At 31.2% G+C, this 20,261-nt stretch overlaps 1 protein-coding gene across 1 annotated transcript in view; it reads left to right on the top strand.

Annotated features, from left to right (window-relative positions):
* Positions 1–17,929, top strand: part of LOC117168672 (elongation factor 1-alpha) — a 32,889-nt gene extending 14,960 nt beyond the window's left edge. Inside the window, exons 2-4 of the mRNA XM_033354339.1 lie at positions 6,434–7,279; positions 10,417–10,910; positions 17,744–17,929. Coding sequence (XP_033210230.1) covers positions 6,457–7,279; positions 10,417–10,910; positions 17,744–17,812 — 1,386 coding nt within the window. The 5' untranslated portion in view covers positions 6,434–6,456 and the 3' untranslated portion in view covers positions 17,813–17,929. The remainder of the gene's footprint in view (positions 1–6,433; positions 7,280–10,416; positions 10,911–17,743) is intronic.
* Positions 17,930–20,261: the final 2,332 nt, after the last annotated feature.

Genomic DNA, 20,261 nt, shown 5'->3' with positions numbered 1-20,261 from the left:
ATTGATATAATTAGAAAATTAAAATAATAAATTTATTCAATTCTAATTTAGTTTATAATAACTTTATATTCAAATAACATTTTTCATTATAATTTATATCATAATATTATAAAACAAGGCGCCATTAGTCCTCCTATAATGATTATATTAGTGAGGATAGTAATTGTAGTCATAACAAATAAATTAGTTATATTTACCAGAAATTTATTTTCCAAGAAATAAAAGTAGTAAAGGTTACAAGTTTCGGCCCTTGGCGATATTGGCAGAACTAAATTCTGAGCAGTGCTGCCAACATTCGCATCAAAATGCTTCGTCATGTTTTCGATGATCGCCATTTTAATCTGAACCTTTACGTATAATGTGTAAACACGTGGAAAATATTGAAGAGCATCGTATAGATCCTCAGGGCGCCCTCAACGGCCTACTCTTAGGGCACCTTTTCACGTAGGCTAGTTTTGGAATAATCGTGGAATTAATATTTTTCATAGGATTTATTTCTAGTTACTTTGTTGGTTCATTGCAAATTTGACTAATTGATAACCTATTGATGCAAACTCGATGTGTCAAATAAAATCAACGAATACTTCAAAACAGGCTTTCCTGAAAAGGTACCCTAATTTGTATAAATACATCATCATGACGATTCAGCTTGCCAGCGAAACGAATATAATTTTATGAATAATAATAAAATATAAGACTGAATAGTAATATTATATAAGATCATATAATAGTAAGGATTACTACTTTAAGTAGTAAGATCAACTAATTTATTTGTAAAATAACTAATTTAATAGTAAGACTTAATAACTAAAGTAGTAACGCTTACTATTTAAAGTAGTAAACACAACTACCTGAAAGTAGTACCTACCATCGAAAGTTGTAGCGAGAAGAAATAAAGTAGTAAGGACAACTACTACCAATCTTGCAAATAAAAAGTAGTAGCCTCAACCACTTTAATAGCAGCGGCATATATTTCAAACTAAAATAGTTGGGCCTACTACTTTGTTAGTTGTCCCAACCATTTTTTTCAGTGTGTAACATTGAATAAACCACATTATGGTGAAAAGTATCTTCAGTAATTGAATGTAACGATTGAAGAATTTTGAGAAACAAATTTAAATATTATTTATGATAATAATTCATTAAAAATAACAACTGTTATTGAAAGTGAAAATAAAAAGACACAATCCCATGGACATAGGAAACACGGGACTAGCCATGCCATCCTAACTTGTCGAACGGGGTTGAATCCACGGGAGGGGGGAGAATTCCATTAGTGGGGAGAGCCGTCATCTTACGATGTGCCATTTGATTATGCGCACGAGCATTTTTGCCGACAAACTGTGCATGAAAATATAAACATGTAGGCGCTGCTATGTTTGTCGCGGGACATCTAAAGGTGGCACACCTCTCCCCTCATTGCATCACCCCCACAATGGCATGCCTAGTCCCTTGTTTCCTATGTTCATGCACAAACCGGAAATAATTATCGGCGATCGATAAAAGAAGAAATCTAGCTTTTTATTTCGATCAATTGTATACGTTTGAAGAAAGATGTCGCCACAGAATAAACCACGTCATTAACTTGACCATTAGAGATTTCGCCTCCATGCACTACTCTCCGGCTGGGTTATGGTTCTTAAGTTTATAGATATTCGAATTCTGATTCTAATAGTTTAATTTAAAAATTTCCTCTGATTTTGGTTGTAAGTAAATTTTGATTTCCTACTTATATCATTTGGATGACGTTAAAAAAACCGTAGATTTATTTCAACGACATTTCCTGCTAGAATATGTTTCCACGTTTACTGTAAATTGATTTCTGAAACAAATAGTATAATAAAAAGAACCTTTAGTGGTTTTATTTTTACGGAAATGTCAACTTCTTTGAATATTGAAGGGATCTTCAAGCAATCCTTTTAATAAATTCAACAACTGTTCATGCTATGATATGTTTTTGACATCTATTGTGAATTTATTTCCGACTCCTATGGTTTAATAAAAAAATATATTGTGATTTTATTTGTAATTAAATGTCGATTTCGTCGTTTGATTATTAAGCGGATATCATATAATCCTTCAAACAATTTTAAGAACATTTTATTCTAGGGTTTGACTTTTTAATTTACTTAAATTTTACTTTTGATGCTAATAATACAATTTAAAAATACCCTGTGATTTTGCGTGTTACTGAATGTGTATTTTCTTATTTAAATAATGAACGGGACGATAAGACAACCCTTACAATAATTTCATAGAGTTTTCCTGCTAGAGTTATTATTATGATTACACCATTAAGACATTTCCCTTTCGGGGTAGGCGTGACTTACTCAGTGGAGAAAGGAGTTATGTGAGGAAGGCATATCAAATTTTTAGATTGATCCAGAATTTTCGTGTTATTTATTTAAATTACACGTTCGTTCCGCAACACTACTCCGACCCAGGTTGCTAATCATTGTCTCAAGCAATCACCCAAAGTAAAAAACCTCACAAAGTCGTAATGTAAGGTTCCCCACTTGGGTCCATTAATAGTCAAGGTCTTTGTTTCAGGCGTCATTCACTCTACTGACACTATTTTTATTAACTATTCGCATCCATACTTTTCTGTCCTGGTATACTTTTCTAGCTTCTTTCACGTCCATGCATTTTTTCATGCAGGCTCTTATGTTTTGGCAGCTTCTTATGTATCTTCCAACTAGAGTCTCATTCACACATTCTAACCATTCTTTTTTCGGTCTGCCTCTGAGCACACTGCCATTTACTTTACCTTGATACACTTGTTTTGTTCGTGGTTCATTCGGCATTCTCTCAATATTCGCGAACCACCTTAACCAATTTCTTTCCCATGTGCACTATTATCGTCTCTTCTGCACCACATTCTTTGAGAATTATCTCGTTACTTACTTTGTTCATCAGACTTTTCCCGTACATTACGCGCAATAATTTCATTTCAATTGTATTAATTTCACTCTTCTCTTTTTCTTGATAGGTCCATGTCTCGCTACCGTATAATACAGTCGGTACAAATATAGAATTATGTATTGCTATTTTAGCTTTGTTTGATATATTTTTACTTCTGATAAGGGGCCCTGCTCTACCAATAGCCTTCTTACCTTCATTTATGCGTCTATTTAATTCCTCATCAATCTTCACGTCCCTAGTAAATAAGCTACCGAAGTATACGAACTTATTAATTTTTTCAATTCTCTAATCATTTAATAAAATCCCGAGGCAAAATCCTAATACTCGGCTTTAGCGAGCACTTGTGAAACATTTGATATTTTTTTGAAACCTCGCTACGTGCTCGCTCAATACTCTTAAGTCATCGGCGCGAACTCGGTTTGACAGAGCATGGAGGGAGTTTTTGGATATTGCCTCGGGGTATTTTATAGTGTTTTCTAACTCTTTCCTTCGAATACCATAGTTTTAATTCTATTGGCGTTGATTTTGAGGCCCCTGCTCTTCATGCTTGCATTCAGATTATTAAAAATTCTTTGCAAGTCTTCGATTGACTCTGCCATAACAACCTTATCGTCTGCGAACGCTAACCCAAGAACCCTTACTGTTTCGAGATCCACGATTTCTTCATGGAAAAGAGCCAGCCGTCCTTAAACACTTTCGCATGAATAATATAAATAACCATGAAGACATAACGCATCTTTTTCTAACTATTTGAATAATATCAAAACCGTCACTCAATTTCCCATTTAATCTAACACTCGCTTTTCTACCTGTATATATTATTTTTATAGCGTGTAGGAGCCATACATTGAATCCATACCGTTTCAGGACTTCCCAAAGTTTACTTCTATCTACGTTGTCAAAAGCTTTTTCTAGGTCAACAAATGCAGAAAAAACTTTTTTTCCTACTCTCAGACTATTTTCTGAGATTTGCCTTAAGTTTAATATTTGATCCGTACGTGACCTTCCTGGAATGAACCCAGTTCAGACTTCCCAAATCTTTTCTTCTATTATTATCATTACCCTACGAATAAGTATTTTGGAGTATATTCTTCTCATTGTACTTAATAAGCTAATCCCTCTGTATTCATTGCAGTCGCTTTTATCTCCCTTTCTTTTGTATATTGGTACGTCAATCGCTTTTCCCAATCGTCTAGGACGTCTCCCAACTCGAAAAATAAATTTATTAATTCGCAACGTATATGTGGCATGTACACGCCACCGTGTTTAAGCATTTAAGTGTTAATGCTATCTACCCCGGCATGCTTACCGTTTTCAAGTTCTTAATTATATCCCTAACCTCCGCGACACAGACTTTCTCAATTGAGTTTTCTAACTAATCGTGTTCTACATCGCAGTTGTGGTGTCCTGTAGATTCATCTCCGAATTGTTCCCTAAAAAAGTCTCCAAAAGCGTCAAGTATCCCGTCTGTATCATATAGCATTTCGCTATTACTATTTCTCATGTTGACAAATTCTGTACTTTTATTTCCCTTCATTTTTTTATAAAGCAGTTTCTTGCTTCCATCAAAGTCCTTAAGTAACTTCTTTTCTTCTTCTGCTCTTATTTTATTTTTACTTTCCTTAATTAATCGTTTCAGTATTCTCTTTTTGTGTCTGTAATGATGTATACGACTATTTCTTTCCTCATCGCAAAGACTTGCGATGTTCGAAGCTTTCCTGTACGCTTCTTTCTTTCCATTTTGGGCTGCCTGAATTTCATCCTTCCACCACGCATCACCAGACATTCTTCCTACAACCGCGGTACCACACACTTCGATCGCACACCTAACATGATATCCTGGAACTTAGTCCATGCGTCCTTTATATTTTTGTTATAAATAAATACCTCCCAGGTTGCCTTCTCTATGCTTTCAATTATCACATTTTGGAAATCGATTCGCACATCCGGTTTTTGTAGCTTCTCAATTTTTATTTGCGTTTGTTTTGTTTTCCTTGTTCTCTCTTTTCTCCATCCCAGACCTAAATTAATTTTTGACATCAGAAGGTAATAATCAGTGTTGCATTCAGAACCCCTCATGACCCTTGTATTTTTGACTAACCCTCTTAGTCTTTAATCCGCAACAACAAAGTCAATTATACTGTGACTATTTTCTTTAAAGCAGGCTTACATATGAATCATTTCATGCCAAAACCAAGTATTTATAATCAATGACCGCTTTCAAAACATAGACCAACTAATTTATCTCCGTTATGGTTTTTTGTTAGATCCCTAAAATTACCTAGTTCTCTTTCTGTATCCTGATTTTGGATGAGCACTTTTCTAAAATCTATGAAGAACTGATTTTCGACCCTAATAGTATAATAAAAAAATATCCTGTGGTTTTGCTTGTTAATAATTATCAACTTCTCTATTTCAATATTTATAGGATATTAAAATAACTCTTAAAATAGTTGCCATTACTTTCCCTGATAGGGTATGTTTTTTACGTTAATAATAAATTTCTTTCCAGTGCCAATATTATAATAAAAAATCTGTACTCTTAGTTCTTTGTAAATGTTTATTTTCTTGTTTTAACGTTGAAGGGATGTTCAAATAACACTGAAATTAAATTCAACAACTTTAAATTTTTGGACACGTTTCCCACTTCAATTGAGAATTGATTTCCGAACCCAATAGTCGTTAACAAAAAAAAATCTTCGGTAATGTTTTTTAGTAGTGAATACCGATTTCTTCGTTGGAATTTTCAAAGGATGTTAAAATAACCCTCACCATAATTTTAACGAGTTTTTTCCAGGGTATTTTTCTCAAATTTATTTTAAATAAATTCAAATACTGTTGCTTATAGTGGCACCTTTCCGAGTTTATTTTAAAAATATTTTTTACCCGAATAACTTTATAATAAAAACTCCCCTTGGTTTTCGTTACGAAAAAATGTTGATTTTCGTGATTCAATCTTATGAAGATGTTAAAAGAAACCCAAAAATCCTGCATACACATAATAGTGAATCTGTCCAGTTTTTGAGTACAAAATTGCAAGACATTTAACCAACTCTTACAAAAAGCTTTGTCCATATTTAGAATAATTTTATTTTGAATTATTGATCTGCATTCTGAAACTACAAAAAAAATTAGACATTTTTACAATGTAGCCACTTTCTGTACATTTCATGCGGTGTCCTCTGCCACCAGTATGAATAAAATAGTAAGATTAATGGTTATATTGTAAGTTTTTTTCATGTTCGAAGAGGGACAATTTTCACAACAAGTTAACATACTATTCCTTACTCATTGAATTTAAAGGTATCATTTTCGCTGCAATTCAATTGATACGAAATTGTGTATGGATATAAAAAAAAACAAAAGCCATTTAAAGACCGAGAAAAATTCATTTTACGCATAAAGCGTGCCTTCAGTTTAAAAAAGGTTATTTATTTACAATAAATTTGATTTTAATTCACCAGAAGTTTTTATTTAATTTATCCAATAATACAATTCTCCAATTCCACAGAAGGCCGTGAATAATTCACCACCATGGGAAAGGAAAAGATCCACATAAACATAGTAGTGATTGGCCATGTTGACTCAGGAAAGTCAACAACGACCGGTCACTTGATCTACAAATGCGGTGGAATTGACAAGCGTACGATCGAGAAATTCGAAAAGGAAGCTCAAGAAATGGGCAAAGGTTCCTTTAAATACGCCTGGGTTTTGGATAAACTTAAAGCAGAACGAGAGCGTGGTATCACAATCGACATTGCTCTCTGGAAATTTGAAACGGCAAAATATTATGTAACCATCATTGATGCCCCAGGACATCGTGATTTCATCAAAAACATGATCACTGGAACGAGTCAAGCTGATTGTGCTGTGCTGATCGTAGCAGCTGGAATTGGAGAATTCGAGGCTGGAATTTCGAAAAATGGTCAAACTCGTGAACATGCTTTGTTGGCCTTCACTCTGGGAGTAAAGCAATTGATTGTAGGAGTCAATAAGATGGACATGACCGATCCACCATATTCTGAGAGTCGATTTGAAGAAATTAAGAAAGAGGTTTCCTCATACATCAAGAAAATTGGTTACAATACTTCTTCGGTTGCATTTGTTCCAATTTCTGGATGGCATGGTGATAACATGTTGGAATCTTCCCCTAAGACTTCTTGGTACAAGGGGTGGAAAGTTGAACGGAAGGATGGAAATGCTGATGGAAAAACATTGATTGAAGCTCTGGATGCTATTCTTCCTCCTTCTCGACCAACTGATAAGGCACTTCGACTTCCTCTTCAGGATGTTTACAAGATTGGAGGAATTGGGACAGTACCTGTAGGTCGAGTTGAGACTGGTATCCTGAAACCAGGTAAATTTATTATTTTTCATTTCTCGATCAAATTATTAATATGAATTGCTCTCGTTTTATTATTTGAAGGGTCCCGGGCATAAGAACGTAATTTCTGAGTTCGCCAATCCTTTGAAAGCGCTGTGTTTTTGAAAAAACCTTTCCTCAGGGTCGTTTTTTTTCTTGAAAATCTTTCTTTGATGGTTTAATTAAACTACGTTATAGCTTTAAAATATTTTTTGTTTATAAAAAATAATCAAATACATCAAAGTTATACAATTATGTATGCCTCCTGTAATTTGATTTTTTTAAATAAAACTAAGATCAAGCCAAAAATTTAAAGAAAGGTTAACTTCAATCTCTTACATGGTTGCTACAAGATACCAATTTCGAAATTCCCTGACAAATGTATCATTATTGCTGCCCATTATAAATTTTTCTTTCTGGCATGGAAACACCCGTACACTTACTTGATCAATAATGTTAATGCAAACAATTTTTTTTTAATTTATCTTGAAGGGTTTTTTAGTGACAATAGTCAAACGTGATTCTATAAAGTGTCATTTAAAAATTACTTGACACGATTTGGGGACAGAGCGTTTGGTAAAATCTTACTGTTACTTTGTAGGGTGGGTTGGGGAAGTTCAAAGGTCTATCATAACGAATTTTTAACAAAATACACGAATTTTTATATAAAAAAATAATTTAAAGTAAAAAACTTAATTTTTAATCAAAAGAAAAACAAGTTTTTAAACAATACTTAATTTTTAAGGCACAGGAAGGAATTTGCAGCTAAAAAGATTATTTTATAGTGAAAAGAACGAAAACAGAAATAAAGAAATCGATCAAATTATTGATTATTCAACCAAACAAATTAATCTTAATTAAAATGATGAATCTTCAACGAAAACCCAAATTTGAACCAAAAAGTTAATGTTTCAAACAAGATGATGAATTTTCTAGCAAGAAGGTTAATTTGTTAAAAAACAGATGGATTTCCCATAAAATACAACACTATTTAAACGAATAGTTAAATGTTTAACAACAAAATTATTTTTTAACTGAAATTATGAATCTTAAATAAAAAAACTTAATTTTTAACCAAATAGGTAAATTTTTAATCTAAGAAATAAATTTTTAGCTAAAAATATAATTATTTAACGGAAGAAAACAAATTCTTAACTCAACACTCAACTATATAGTGATTGTATTTACAATTAGAAAAATAAAATTTTAAAACAAAAAAGTGGAATTCAGTCAAAAAGATTAATTTTTAACAAAACAAATGCATTTTCAGCGAAGAAAGATTTCTCAGTCAATACAGCAAAAAATATCAAGAATTTGGAATATTTATGCCAAGAAGACGAATATTTTACAAAACAGTCGAATTTTAAACTCAGAAATATGAATTTTCTCAAAAAAAAAGTAAATTTAAAGCAAAAGAGTTTGAATTTTTAACCTAAAAATACCATTTTTCAACGAAACAGTTACATTTTTTTACCAAAAATAATAACTTAAAAAAACTTTGAATTTTCGAATAAGATAATGAATTTTCCATCGAGAAGAATAATTTCCACCCAAAAAAGACGAATTTCCAGAAAAATGTATGAATTTTTAACTTTAAAATATACAGTTTTACCTAACAATATCATGGTCAAATTTGCATTTTAAGAAATAAATTTTCTACTATTAAAATTCAAATTCAACCAAAAACATAAAATTAGAAAAAAGTGTCATTTTCAAAGAAGAAAGTGTTCTCACTCAATAAATAAAAGTTTCATCTGAAATGTTCAATTTTTAAACTGAAAGTATCTTTTAATGAAAAAATTACTTACTAACTAAATAGTTGAGCTTACAATTCTAAAAAAATAATTTTTAATTAAAAACCTTTGAATTACATCAAAGACAGGCATTTTAAAACAAAATTGTTTAATCATCAACTAAAACACATTAATTTTCTATAAAAAATCCGAATTCTTAACAAAGGAATTGAGTTTCCAATTATGAGAAATTTCGTAGTGAATGAAGAAAAATATCATCGATAATATTGAATTACATTCGAAAAGTATGAGTTTTCTACAAAACAGTCGAGTTTTCAACCCGAAAATACGATTTTTTAACAAAAAAGTCAATTTCAAGCAAAATAGTTCAATTTCAGTGGCAAAAAGTCAAATTATCAACAAAAAATCGAATTTTCGACCGAAACAGATTTTCAGCCAATAAATGCAAATTGGCATATTAAAACGACGAATTTTCTACAAAACAGTTGAATTTTTAATTGCACTTTATTTTGGAACAAATAGTTGAATACACAGAAACCCCAGGAATAAATTTTATCTTTCAAAAATATAAAAACGTTGCATCACGTTTATCTAACGAAAGATAAAATTTATCTAAAAAAAGATAAAATTTATCTAAAAAAAAGATAAAGTTTATCTGACTTAAATGTTTTTTTGACATGACTTATATGTCAGACGGCTGCGTCAATTTTCACAGGAAAAATGTCCTTCACAAATTTCAAAATCCTCGCGGTATTCAATTTTAAATATTCTTACTTTATTTCACTAATGTTATACACAAAAATCACTCACGTATTCTTACTGAATACATAGTCTGCACTTTGATTATTTCATATCAAATAGTGTTTGTTTACAATCTTGGAAGTCTACATCAGAATCTATAGAAAACTAAAGATTTGTTCAACAAAAGTAAGGGACTGAAGTTGGCTAAGGGTTTTTACTCAGACATCTTCAGTCCCTTACTTTTGTCTGACATATAACCTATTTTTTTCAGATAAATTCTAACTTTCGTTAGATAAATGTGATGCAACGTTTTTATCTTTTGAAAGATAAAATTTATTCCTGGGGTTTACTGTGTAATTATAATAGTTATGTAACAGTATAATAATAGTCAAAATGCTTGAATTTTCCAGCAAAAGGAATGATTTCTGACAACATTGTTGCATTTTCAACAAAGGAGTAATAAAATTTACTTCAACTTGGCTTTATAGAAAATTCCTTGTCCTTTCAGGTGTTTTTTTAAATTCTCTAATTTTCCTTGACTTTGCAAAATCCCCTAACCTATAGCAGCTCTTATCCATGCTTACTTACATCAAATGATCGATTAATGACTATTTCCTTTGCTTGATTCTTTTCCAGGTATGCTCGTGACGTTTGCTCCGGCAGCTTTGACCACTGAAGTGAAATCCGTTGAGATGCATCATGAGGCTTTGACAGAAGCCCTTCCTGGTGACAATGTTGGTTTCAACGTGAAGAACATCTCAGTAAAAGAGCTGCGACGTGGATACGTGACAGGAGATTCAAAGAACCAGCCTCCAAGAGGAGCAGCAGATTTCACTGCCCAGGTTATTGTTCTCAATCATCCAGGTCAAGTCAGTAATGGGTATACCCCAGTACTCGACTGTCACACTGCCCACATTGCTTGCAAATTCGCTGAAATAAAGGAAAAGTGTGATCGTCGAACTGGAAAAACTACTGAGGAAAATCCGAAGAGTATTAAAAGTGGAGATGCTGCTATAGTTGTGCTGCAACCAACAAAGCCTATGTGTGTCGAAGCATTCCAAGAGTTTCCGCCTCTGGGGAGATTTGCTGTACGCGATATGCGTCAGACAGTCGCTGTGGGTGTCATAAAGGTAAGATATTCAGTAGTGTATGACATTCAGGGTAGTCCACGACTCTTCTCCACAGCTGCTTCAGACCGAAATCGTACGCACGGCTTCTCCCATGTGGATCCCCCGTGGTGATAAAAGGCAGTTCCCTACCTATATTCAGGAAGTAATTAATACTGGACTAGCGGAATGGGAAAGGGAAATGTTGGATCTTTTAGCACCATGTGTGAAGTTGAACGAAGAAACCAGCCATAGAACGAAAAAATCGATTTTCCGGTTTTTATTGATTCTGAAAAACGAAGATTTTCTTTGTCGAATAAAAAACTCCTAATTTCTCCACGGTTGAAAACAAATTTTATGATGCTCAAAGTTGGTAGGTGATTTTTTTTCACATCATTCTGGAATCTTGTATTAACACTCTCATGCATATTGTCTATGTGATACGCCGACTCTCTAATCTGTTTGGCTTGGTTGATCAGCAGTTGATGCGCGCGATTAGACAGTTTTTCCAGGCATTTTTAAATTTCGGTTTATAAGTCGTAACAAAACATAAAAATAACACATTTATTATTTATTACTATCGTTCATATTTGACCGCAGTCGAGCCAACCGTTGTTCTCATTCATATTTCTCGAGCCTTCACACAGATAGTGACCCCCCAACTGAGTTGGTTCGAGGACCCTGTTTCTACCTCAATGGTCGGGAACCATAAGGGGCTAACCCATCGAATTTTCAAAATTTACTTTTTTGGTTTTTTATCCTACATTCTATCCTACAGGTCGTGCTTTTTCAGAAAATGAAAAAATTAATTTAACTATTTTCAATAAAATAACAAAGTTCCTTGGGAACTTGTCCCAAGGCGTACTCGGTGGACATAAGGGGCTAACTAAGTACAGAGTCTTATGAAAATTCATAATTTTTTTATAAATCCCACGAGTTTTAAGAAAACAATAATAGTCTGCAGTGTCACTCGTTGGTTCTAAAGGTAGATATGGGTACTACAGACATGTTTTTGCGCTCATTTGATATTCAAAACTTCATTCAAGAACCAGCCTTTTTCAACAAGTAACGTACGTGTGTATTCCTCCTAAGGTTATTATCACCGAGATTTTTCGAAACAGTATTGTTAACACTATTAAAAAATTACACTGAAATAACAAATTATACAGTTTTGCTTTCTCCTGTAAAATTTTACGAATCACGGTTAGCCTCTTATGATTCCCGACCATTCACCTATTTATCTTCCTTTTACTTCAATTCACTCTTTCTCGTAAACTCATTTTCGGTTTCATGGTTCGTTTATTCGTTCCACGTCACATACAAAACTAAACAGCTCTTGAAAAATTCTTATTGCCTAATTTTTCGGATGTTGAATCCGCTGGCAGTCCAAACATGTTGTTGAATGCCAAAAACTGATTTCTGAATGATTTCCCGACTTTTCAGTCCGATCGACATTCCAATTGTCCCAGGATTAAGACAAACAGCTTCTAAAATACGGGCTGGCGTGCACTGTTACAAATTTCGATTGGAAACTTCCACTACATGTATTGGCAATTTATCTCCGAAACGTATTGGAACGCTACAACACACAATGTTGTAGTTTCCAAATACTGCCACTGGTATGCTACCTTACATGTATTGAAATTTTATAATACAAGCCTAGTAACTTGATATATTGACACCTGTTGAAGCAAAAAATTACAACAAAAAATGTAAATCATTTCGGAGAACACTTGTTTCTGGCAAAAAAAAATTCTGACGGAGCTTAAGCTTTTGTTAATGTATAGTGTATAACGCGCGTACTGAGAGAATTCTTAGAATTCATGGATTTACAGGAATTCGCGAAATTCACAAAATTTACTGAATTCATATAACCCGCGAAATTCACGGATTTCATGGCATTCAGGGAATTTATGGAATTTATATAATTAATGGAATTAACGGAATTCATGGACTTTCCGGTATTCGACAAATTCACGCTATACACCAAATACAAGGAATTCACGAGGTTCAGATAATTCATGAAATTCCCGGAATTTACGGAATTCATTTAATTTACGGAATTCAAAGAGTTAAATAAATTCACAAAAATCGTGAAATTAACGGAATTCATAGAATTTAAGAAAATTAGGGAATTCACGAACTTCGCCCAAATTACGAAATTCGCCTACTTTATGGAATTCTCCTAATTTACAAAATTTGAGGAATTCACAACATTTAAGGAATTCACAAAACTCCATGAATTAATAAAATTTAATGAAATCACGGAATTCACGAGTTTTATGGAATTAATTGAGTTCCACAAATTCCTTGAATTTAATTAATTCCGGGAACTCCTTGAATGCCTGAAATTCTGTAAACTGCATGGAGCCGTGAATTCTGGATGTGACACGAATTCCGTGACTTCCTTGAATTCCGTAAATTCAATGCTTACAGTCAATTCCGCGAATACCTTTAATTCCGTGAATTTTAAGAATTCCATAAATCCAATGAATTCTGTGAATTTTGAGAATTTCATAAATCCAATTAATTCTGTAAATTTTGAGAATTTCATAAATCCAATGAATTCCGTGAATTTTGAGAATTCCACAAATCCAATGAATTCCATGAATTTGATGAATTACCTGAATTTGATGAATTTCGTGAATTCGATGAATTACCTGAATTTGCTGAATTCTGCGAATTCGATTAATTCCGTGAACTCGTTGAATTCTGTTTATTCTTCGATTTCAGTAAATTTCGCGAATTCCTACAGTTAAATGAATTCCGTACATTCCTTCAATTCAATGAATTCCATAAATGGCTTCAATTCATTGAATTTTATGAATTCAGCGAATTCCAATGCATTCCGCGAATTCAATGAATTTCATGAATTCCGCGAATTCATGAAATTGCATGAATTCATTTAATTCCTTGAATATATTGAATTCCATTATTTCCGTGAATTTTATGAATACCGTAAATTTCTCGATTTCCTTTAATTCTATGAATTCCGCAATTTTCGTGGTTTTTATGAATTTCTTGAATTCCTTGCTTTCCAGTAATTTAATAAATTTCTTGAATTCCATGAATTTCGTAAACTCCACAAATTTCGTGAGTTTCTTGAATTTCATGGATTCTGCAAATTTGGTCACCTCTGTGAACTTCATAAATTCCTTCATTTCCATGAATTCTGTGAATTCCATGAATGTTATGAATTTTTATAAATTAAATAAATTTCGCTAATTCCTGGAATTCCATTAATTCCGTAATTTCCTTCTACACAATTTTCGTCTCACAAATGGTTGCAATTGATCTTTTACTGCACTAAAAGTCTTATGTTAGTAGAATCAGTCAACTGAGTTTCATCTGAAACGTGTAGATGGCATATTTTTGAGAAATATATTTTTCAAATATAATACGTAGTCTCGCATTTAGTGATGATTTAGCATTTTATTGTGGGAAAAATATTTTTTGTTTGATTTTAAATAATATTCAAATGTGCACTGGTGAAAAAAACGTTTCTCACGCACATTTGAATGAATGTACAAAAAACTATGTATTTAAATTAAACCTCGCAACAACTTAATGATTAGGTCAACTTTAATTTTGTTATTTGATTTGTTCAAACCTGTTGATTGTAAGTTTCCGTGTATGTTTCGGATTGATGAGTTCAATTATTATTAACAATAATATTTCTTACATTTTTTAATTTTTGTTTATCGAAGTGTCTCGTCTTTCCGAAATTTGGCATGACTAGTTCAATATCCTTCAAAAGCTTAGCTAGTTGTCCCGAATTTTCGGGCCAACTCGACCACCCCCTTTTCCAACACCCTCCATTTTTCAGGAAGTTGACCTAATCATTCTTGTTAAAATAGTAACAGCATAGATTATCTGTAAAGATTACCAAATTTTCTGCAGAGTTTACAAAATTTTTAGTTACTTTGTAAATTTCCGAAAATTTGTTGTAACATTTACTGAAATTTTCTGTCAAATTTACATCTTCAAATTATAAAATATAATCAAAAAGTCTGTAACTGTTACAGAATGTTTTTATTAAGAATTGGTTTTGTTTAATAATCTCACTTTTGTAATGCCATGAATTGATTTAACAAGAGCAGTATGTCTGATTTTACATGCAAGGCATAGCCTGGTTTTTATACCATTACGGATTGGGTCGCAGCCTAGTGCATGATGTGGAGGGGGGGGGGAGGCTACAGCGTAAAGGGGAATCCGGCCCAAAAGAACCTCAGCAGAAGTATATAGAAAAATTTCAAGAATTATTATCCTGGATATTATTCATTGTTTGTAGATAAGCAGGTCTCTTAAAACAGGGTTCTTATTAATTAATGGCACGAATTACTTCATGTATATAGGTATGATCTCCTCCTGATATAGGTGTTTCGAAGAGTCGTGAATCAATTGATAATCAGCATGATATTCAGTATGCTAGTGTAATTTTAGGTAAACAGGGGGATTTTTCCTGAAAAACGCAGATTAAGAGAGGCAAAAGTGTGCCTCAAGTGATTTATACACAAAAAAGTATCTGAGCTCTCGATTTTTTCGTATCTCGTTTTTGTGATACTTCATTTACTTGAAGCAAAAGCGATAAAAAATATAGTTTAAATTGGTTACAGAATACCGGTTACAGAAGTGAGGAAATTTAAAAAACTATTTTATACAATAAATCTCTTGAAGTTCTTAGAGATTCCGTAGAATCCTTTAAAATTGTTTGAATATCCTGCAACCCTGAGAATCTATTAAAATCCTTGAAATTCCTTAAAATATCACGTGATCCTTTATAATCATTGTAATCTCTTAAATATTTATTTTTAATTTTTTAATTCCTGAAAATCTTTCCGAACATCCTGAAATCATTTTTAAATATTTCAAAATCCATTAAAATCTTCTGAAATCCACTGAAATTACTTAAAATCATTTATATCATTTGGAACTTTTTTAAATCCGCTAAATCTTTTGCAAGTTTATGAAAGCCTCTAGAATCCTTAGCTATACATTAGAATCTTTTGAAATCTCGTGATATTTTTCAAACTCCTTTAAAACTCTTAAAATGCCTTAAAATGACTTAAATTGTCTTAAAATCCTTTGAAATCTTCTGAAATCCTTTCAAATCCCTTCAAATCTTCAAACTTTCATTCAAATCCCCGGACACCCTTCAAAATTTGGGATAATGCTTGGGTTTCGCAATTCTATGATATGTTTTAAAATATTATGAAATCTCTTAAAATCTTTTAGAGTTAACGGGAATCTTTCTGCACTCCTTAAAATCTTTGAAAACCCTAGTTTCTTTAAACTCTTGAAATCTTGTTAAATCATTTGAAATCTGCAAAACCTGTCGTAATCCCTTAGAGCCATTTAAAATACCATACAACTTTTGTGAGCCCTTGAAATATTTTTAAATCCCTTGAAATCTCATGAAACCCTTAAAAGGTTTTGGAAATCTTCTTTAATTCCGTGAAAATGTTTTAATTCTTTGAAATACTTTTTAATCATTTAAAATACCCTAAAGTACATTGAAATTTGTTAAAATCATTTCAAATCACTTTAAATATTTAAAATCTTTAGAAATTCATGAAAAAGTTCTTTTCCATAAAAATTTAACAATTTGGTTGATTTTTTTTTCTTTTTCGACTGAAAAATCTTTTATGGTTGAGAATTCCTTATTTTGGTTTAAAAATTTGTCTCTTTTATCGTGAATTAAATTTTTTAATTTTTGTCCTTTTATAAATATAATTAATTCTATTTACGAATTATTAACATTTTTGGCTGAAATATCTACTATTACGTTTTTATCTTTAAAATGAATCTTTTTTGGTTGAAGATTCAATTACTTGATTAAAAGTCGAACCACTTTAAAAAATATATTTTCTGGATCTTCGATTCATAACTACTGTTGAAAATTCATCCCGTTGTTTAAAATGTTCTCATTTTGTTGAAAATTTTTATTTTTTTATTAATATATGAATTTTTACATCTTTTATTGGGTATTCGTTGTTTTTGGCAAAAATTTCATTATTTAAATAAAAAGGTTAATTTTTTTCAAAAATTTGAGAATTTTATTGTAAAACAAGTATTTTTTTGTTAAAAACTCAACTGTATTGCTAAGAAAAAATAACATGATTGACGTTGAGAGAAAAATTCAACTGTTTTGTAGAAAATTCATCTTTTTGGTTGAATTGAACTGTTTCTATTTTTTGCGGAAAATTAATCTTTATTAGTTGAAACTTCAACTACTAGGAGAAAATTGAAGCAGATTTGTTCAAAATGCATTGTTTTGTTGTTGAAAATTTATCTATTTAGATTGAAAATTCATCTGTTTTGTTGAACCTACAATTTTTCTACATTAAATTTTAGGAATGTGAAGCGCTTCAATTTGAATTAAATATTTGTTACTATATTCATCTTTTTAAAAGAATTTATGCCCTATTTTCGGAAAAAATTCTCTTATTTCCCCATTTTTAGAGTATTTTGGCCTGTGAAACTCTATACAGATTTTTTCATTTGTATGTATAGAATTTATTTCGCTTTCGGGAATAGTTTTCTTGATTTAATTGTTAGGAATTTCTTCGCTATTAACGACGTCCTTTAAATCTACAAAATTATAAAATCTTTCGTTTAGGAGATATTTGACTTTGCAAGCATAAAAAAGAATTTCTTTTTCTCTTATTAGAAGAATTTCTCTTTATGATTAAAAAAAATATATACAATGAATTCTCGTAAAAAATGAAGAAAAGGGAAATTTTTTGCCCCACTCTTTTATTTTGGGGATTTGAGGCGACGCTTAAAATTAAATATTATAAAAAGAAAAACAAACTGTTCATTTTATATTAATTTAAAATAACTTTTTTCTTTGACAGAGTGTGAACTTCAAAGATACTCAGGGCAAGGTTACAAAAGCCGCGGAAAAGGCCCAGAAGAAAAAGTAACCATCAAGCTTCCTCGGAAGCTCGAAGACCGCAAGCAGAAAACATCCAAAAGGAATCCTCCAAAGATCCTCCGGCGGGGTGCAATTTTCTACAATTGCTCAATTTTTTTCACCCTTTTCTACCAACACAAAAGCCGAAGACGCATTGTGCTTACTCTTACCTCCGTTACACTATCCCGTAGTTTTGAATCCTCGCATTTATCCTAATTTGCATATTCAGTTCACTCACGCTCCTCGCACCCCTCACATATGCTAGGATTGAATTAATTTAGAATTCACGTTAATTAAAATTGGCGATATAAGTCCGATTTCTGGTATAACTATCAGTTTCCTTGAAAACACTCCATGTAGTTAGTTTTTTAAATTGAAGAAAGACTCAGGATGTATGACTTTGAAACTCAATTCTCTAACGGAAGATGAGACAGTGGAATGAAGATTTTACACCTTTTTATAAGAACCACATGAAGATCTTGAGCATCGCTTCCCTAATTTATTTAAAGGACGATTTATTTCGTGAGATTTGTTAAGGCTGATATATGAGTTGCGAATATTATTATTAATGATTGTGATCAAGTATAATTTTTTATTTTCTAATTTCTAAGATCAAGAACTTCTTCAAAATAGATTAAGAGTTCCTTCGGAGGACCTCACGACGATTACGCGATTTCATTCCTGATATATAATCTCGAACCCTAAACCATAGACGTGTACTATGATTGTCTTGACCCTTATTCAGTATTATGTTCATGTAATAAAAAAATAATAATTTCAGCTGGTCTTTTTTTATTATAAGCAGTAGCAATAAATAAAGGCGCGCGAAGTGAGCGTTCACGTCCCTACATATTTTTTCCTGACATTAAAAATCCATTATTGAACATGTTATTAAATATAAAGAATTTATGATGCTAGAACGATTTTGTATTTAGATACATATGGTAAGAATTAAGAAACCATTATTTCTCGGTTTAATAACATTTTTTTTGTATCTTTTGCAAAAATTCGAAAATTACCTGTGAATTTTCCAAAATTGAAATTCGTAACCAAAAAATTTTGAATTTGAAAAATAACAAAATGTTTTAAAAACTAATTGTTTTAAAAATTTACAAAATTCTTAAGAGTGAAATAGTAACAATTTCTCAAATTCCTTTTTATATTTTGTATTTCTTAGTAATCAATGATAGTATATATTGCATATTTTGTGAGTTTCGTTCCTGGTAAACAGATTCTTCATATTAAAATAAAATAGTTTTAAAAAATTCAATGTTTGAATTTTTCTCTGAAAAAACAAAAGGTACTCATTACTAAACTAATGTTTAATTCATTACACAATTTTCTTTTTTTGAACATTTTATTCCTTATAGATGTGACAGAATAAACGTATCTTATAGGCATTTTAAACCTTATGATGAATGTCAACCAAATTAATGATTTAGTTAACAAATTTTGAAACTATTCAAACAATACTTTATATTTTTGAATATATAGCTTAATAAAAAAAGATGTCGTTTTAAAAAAAATTGTTATGATTTTGTTAAACAGAGTGGAGAGTACAAATACTATATATATACTGTGCATAGTCTTTATACACACATGTTAACATTTTCGAATTCATAAGGTAAGTGTATATTGAATAACTAAATTAATTATTTTTTTTTTTCGTTGAATTAGGAAAATATATTTATTTTTAATAATTATATTGCTTACTGATTTTCTAATTCGTTTTTTAGTTAAAAATTCCACTCCTCGAATGAAAATTTAACTACATTGTTGAACAATTATTTTTTTGTGTGTGAATATTTATCTTTTTGCGTGACAATTTAACTATGTTGCTGAAAAATTCGTTTTTTTATTGGTAAAATTTTAACTATTTCATTTTGGTTAAAATAGATTCTTTTGTTATGAATTCAACTATTTTGTCAAACATTTATGCTCGTGTATTTTGACGAAACACAAGCAGAAAAATTATATATAGTTTACATACAGTATGAAGTTTCATATATAATATTCATTTGTTTTGTACAAAAAATGTAGGAAATAAATTAATATTATATATATTACTTCACACTATATATAAACTATATATAATGTTTCCGACTGGGAAAACCGTCATTTTGGTAGAAAATTATTCTTCTCGATCTAAAATAATCTTTTTGGTTTAAATTGAACAATATGGTTCAAAATTCATCTTTTCTTGTTGAGTATTCTCCTTTTTAAATTGGAAATTCATCTATATGGTTAAAAATGCACCATTCGTTTAAACTTTTATTTTTATGTTTGAGAATTTGAATTCTGCTTATTAACAATAATAAATAATAATAAATAATATAAAAATTGTAGCCAGCCCTTAACGCAAATTGTTTCTAATACATAAGATACTATTTTATACTGCTAATTAAATATTCGCATAATTGTTTAGAACATTTTTTATCGTTTTTAGCCATTTTCTTTTA

Source organism: Belonocnema kinseyi, chromosome 3 (assembly GCF_010883055.1).
Source record: "Belonocnema kinseyi isolate 2016_QV_RU_SX_M_011 chromosome 3, B_treatae_v1, whole genome shotgun sequence".
Classification (NCBI taxonomy): domain Eukaryota; kingdom Metazoa; phylum Arthropoda; class Insecta; order Hymenoptera; family Cynipidae; genus Belonocnema; species Belonocnema kinseyi.
Note: the sequence above shows the minus strand (reverse complement) of the source record. Positions and strands in the feature narration are given on the sequence as shown.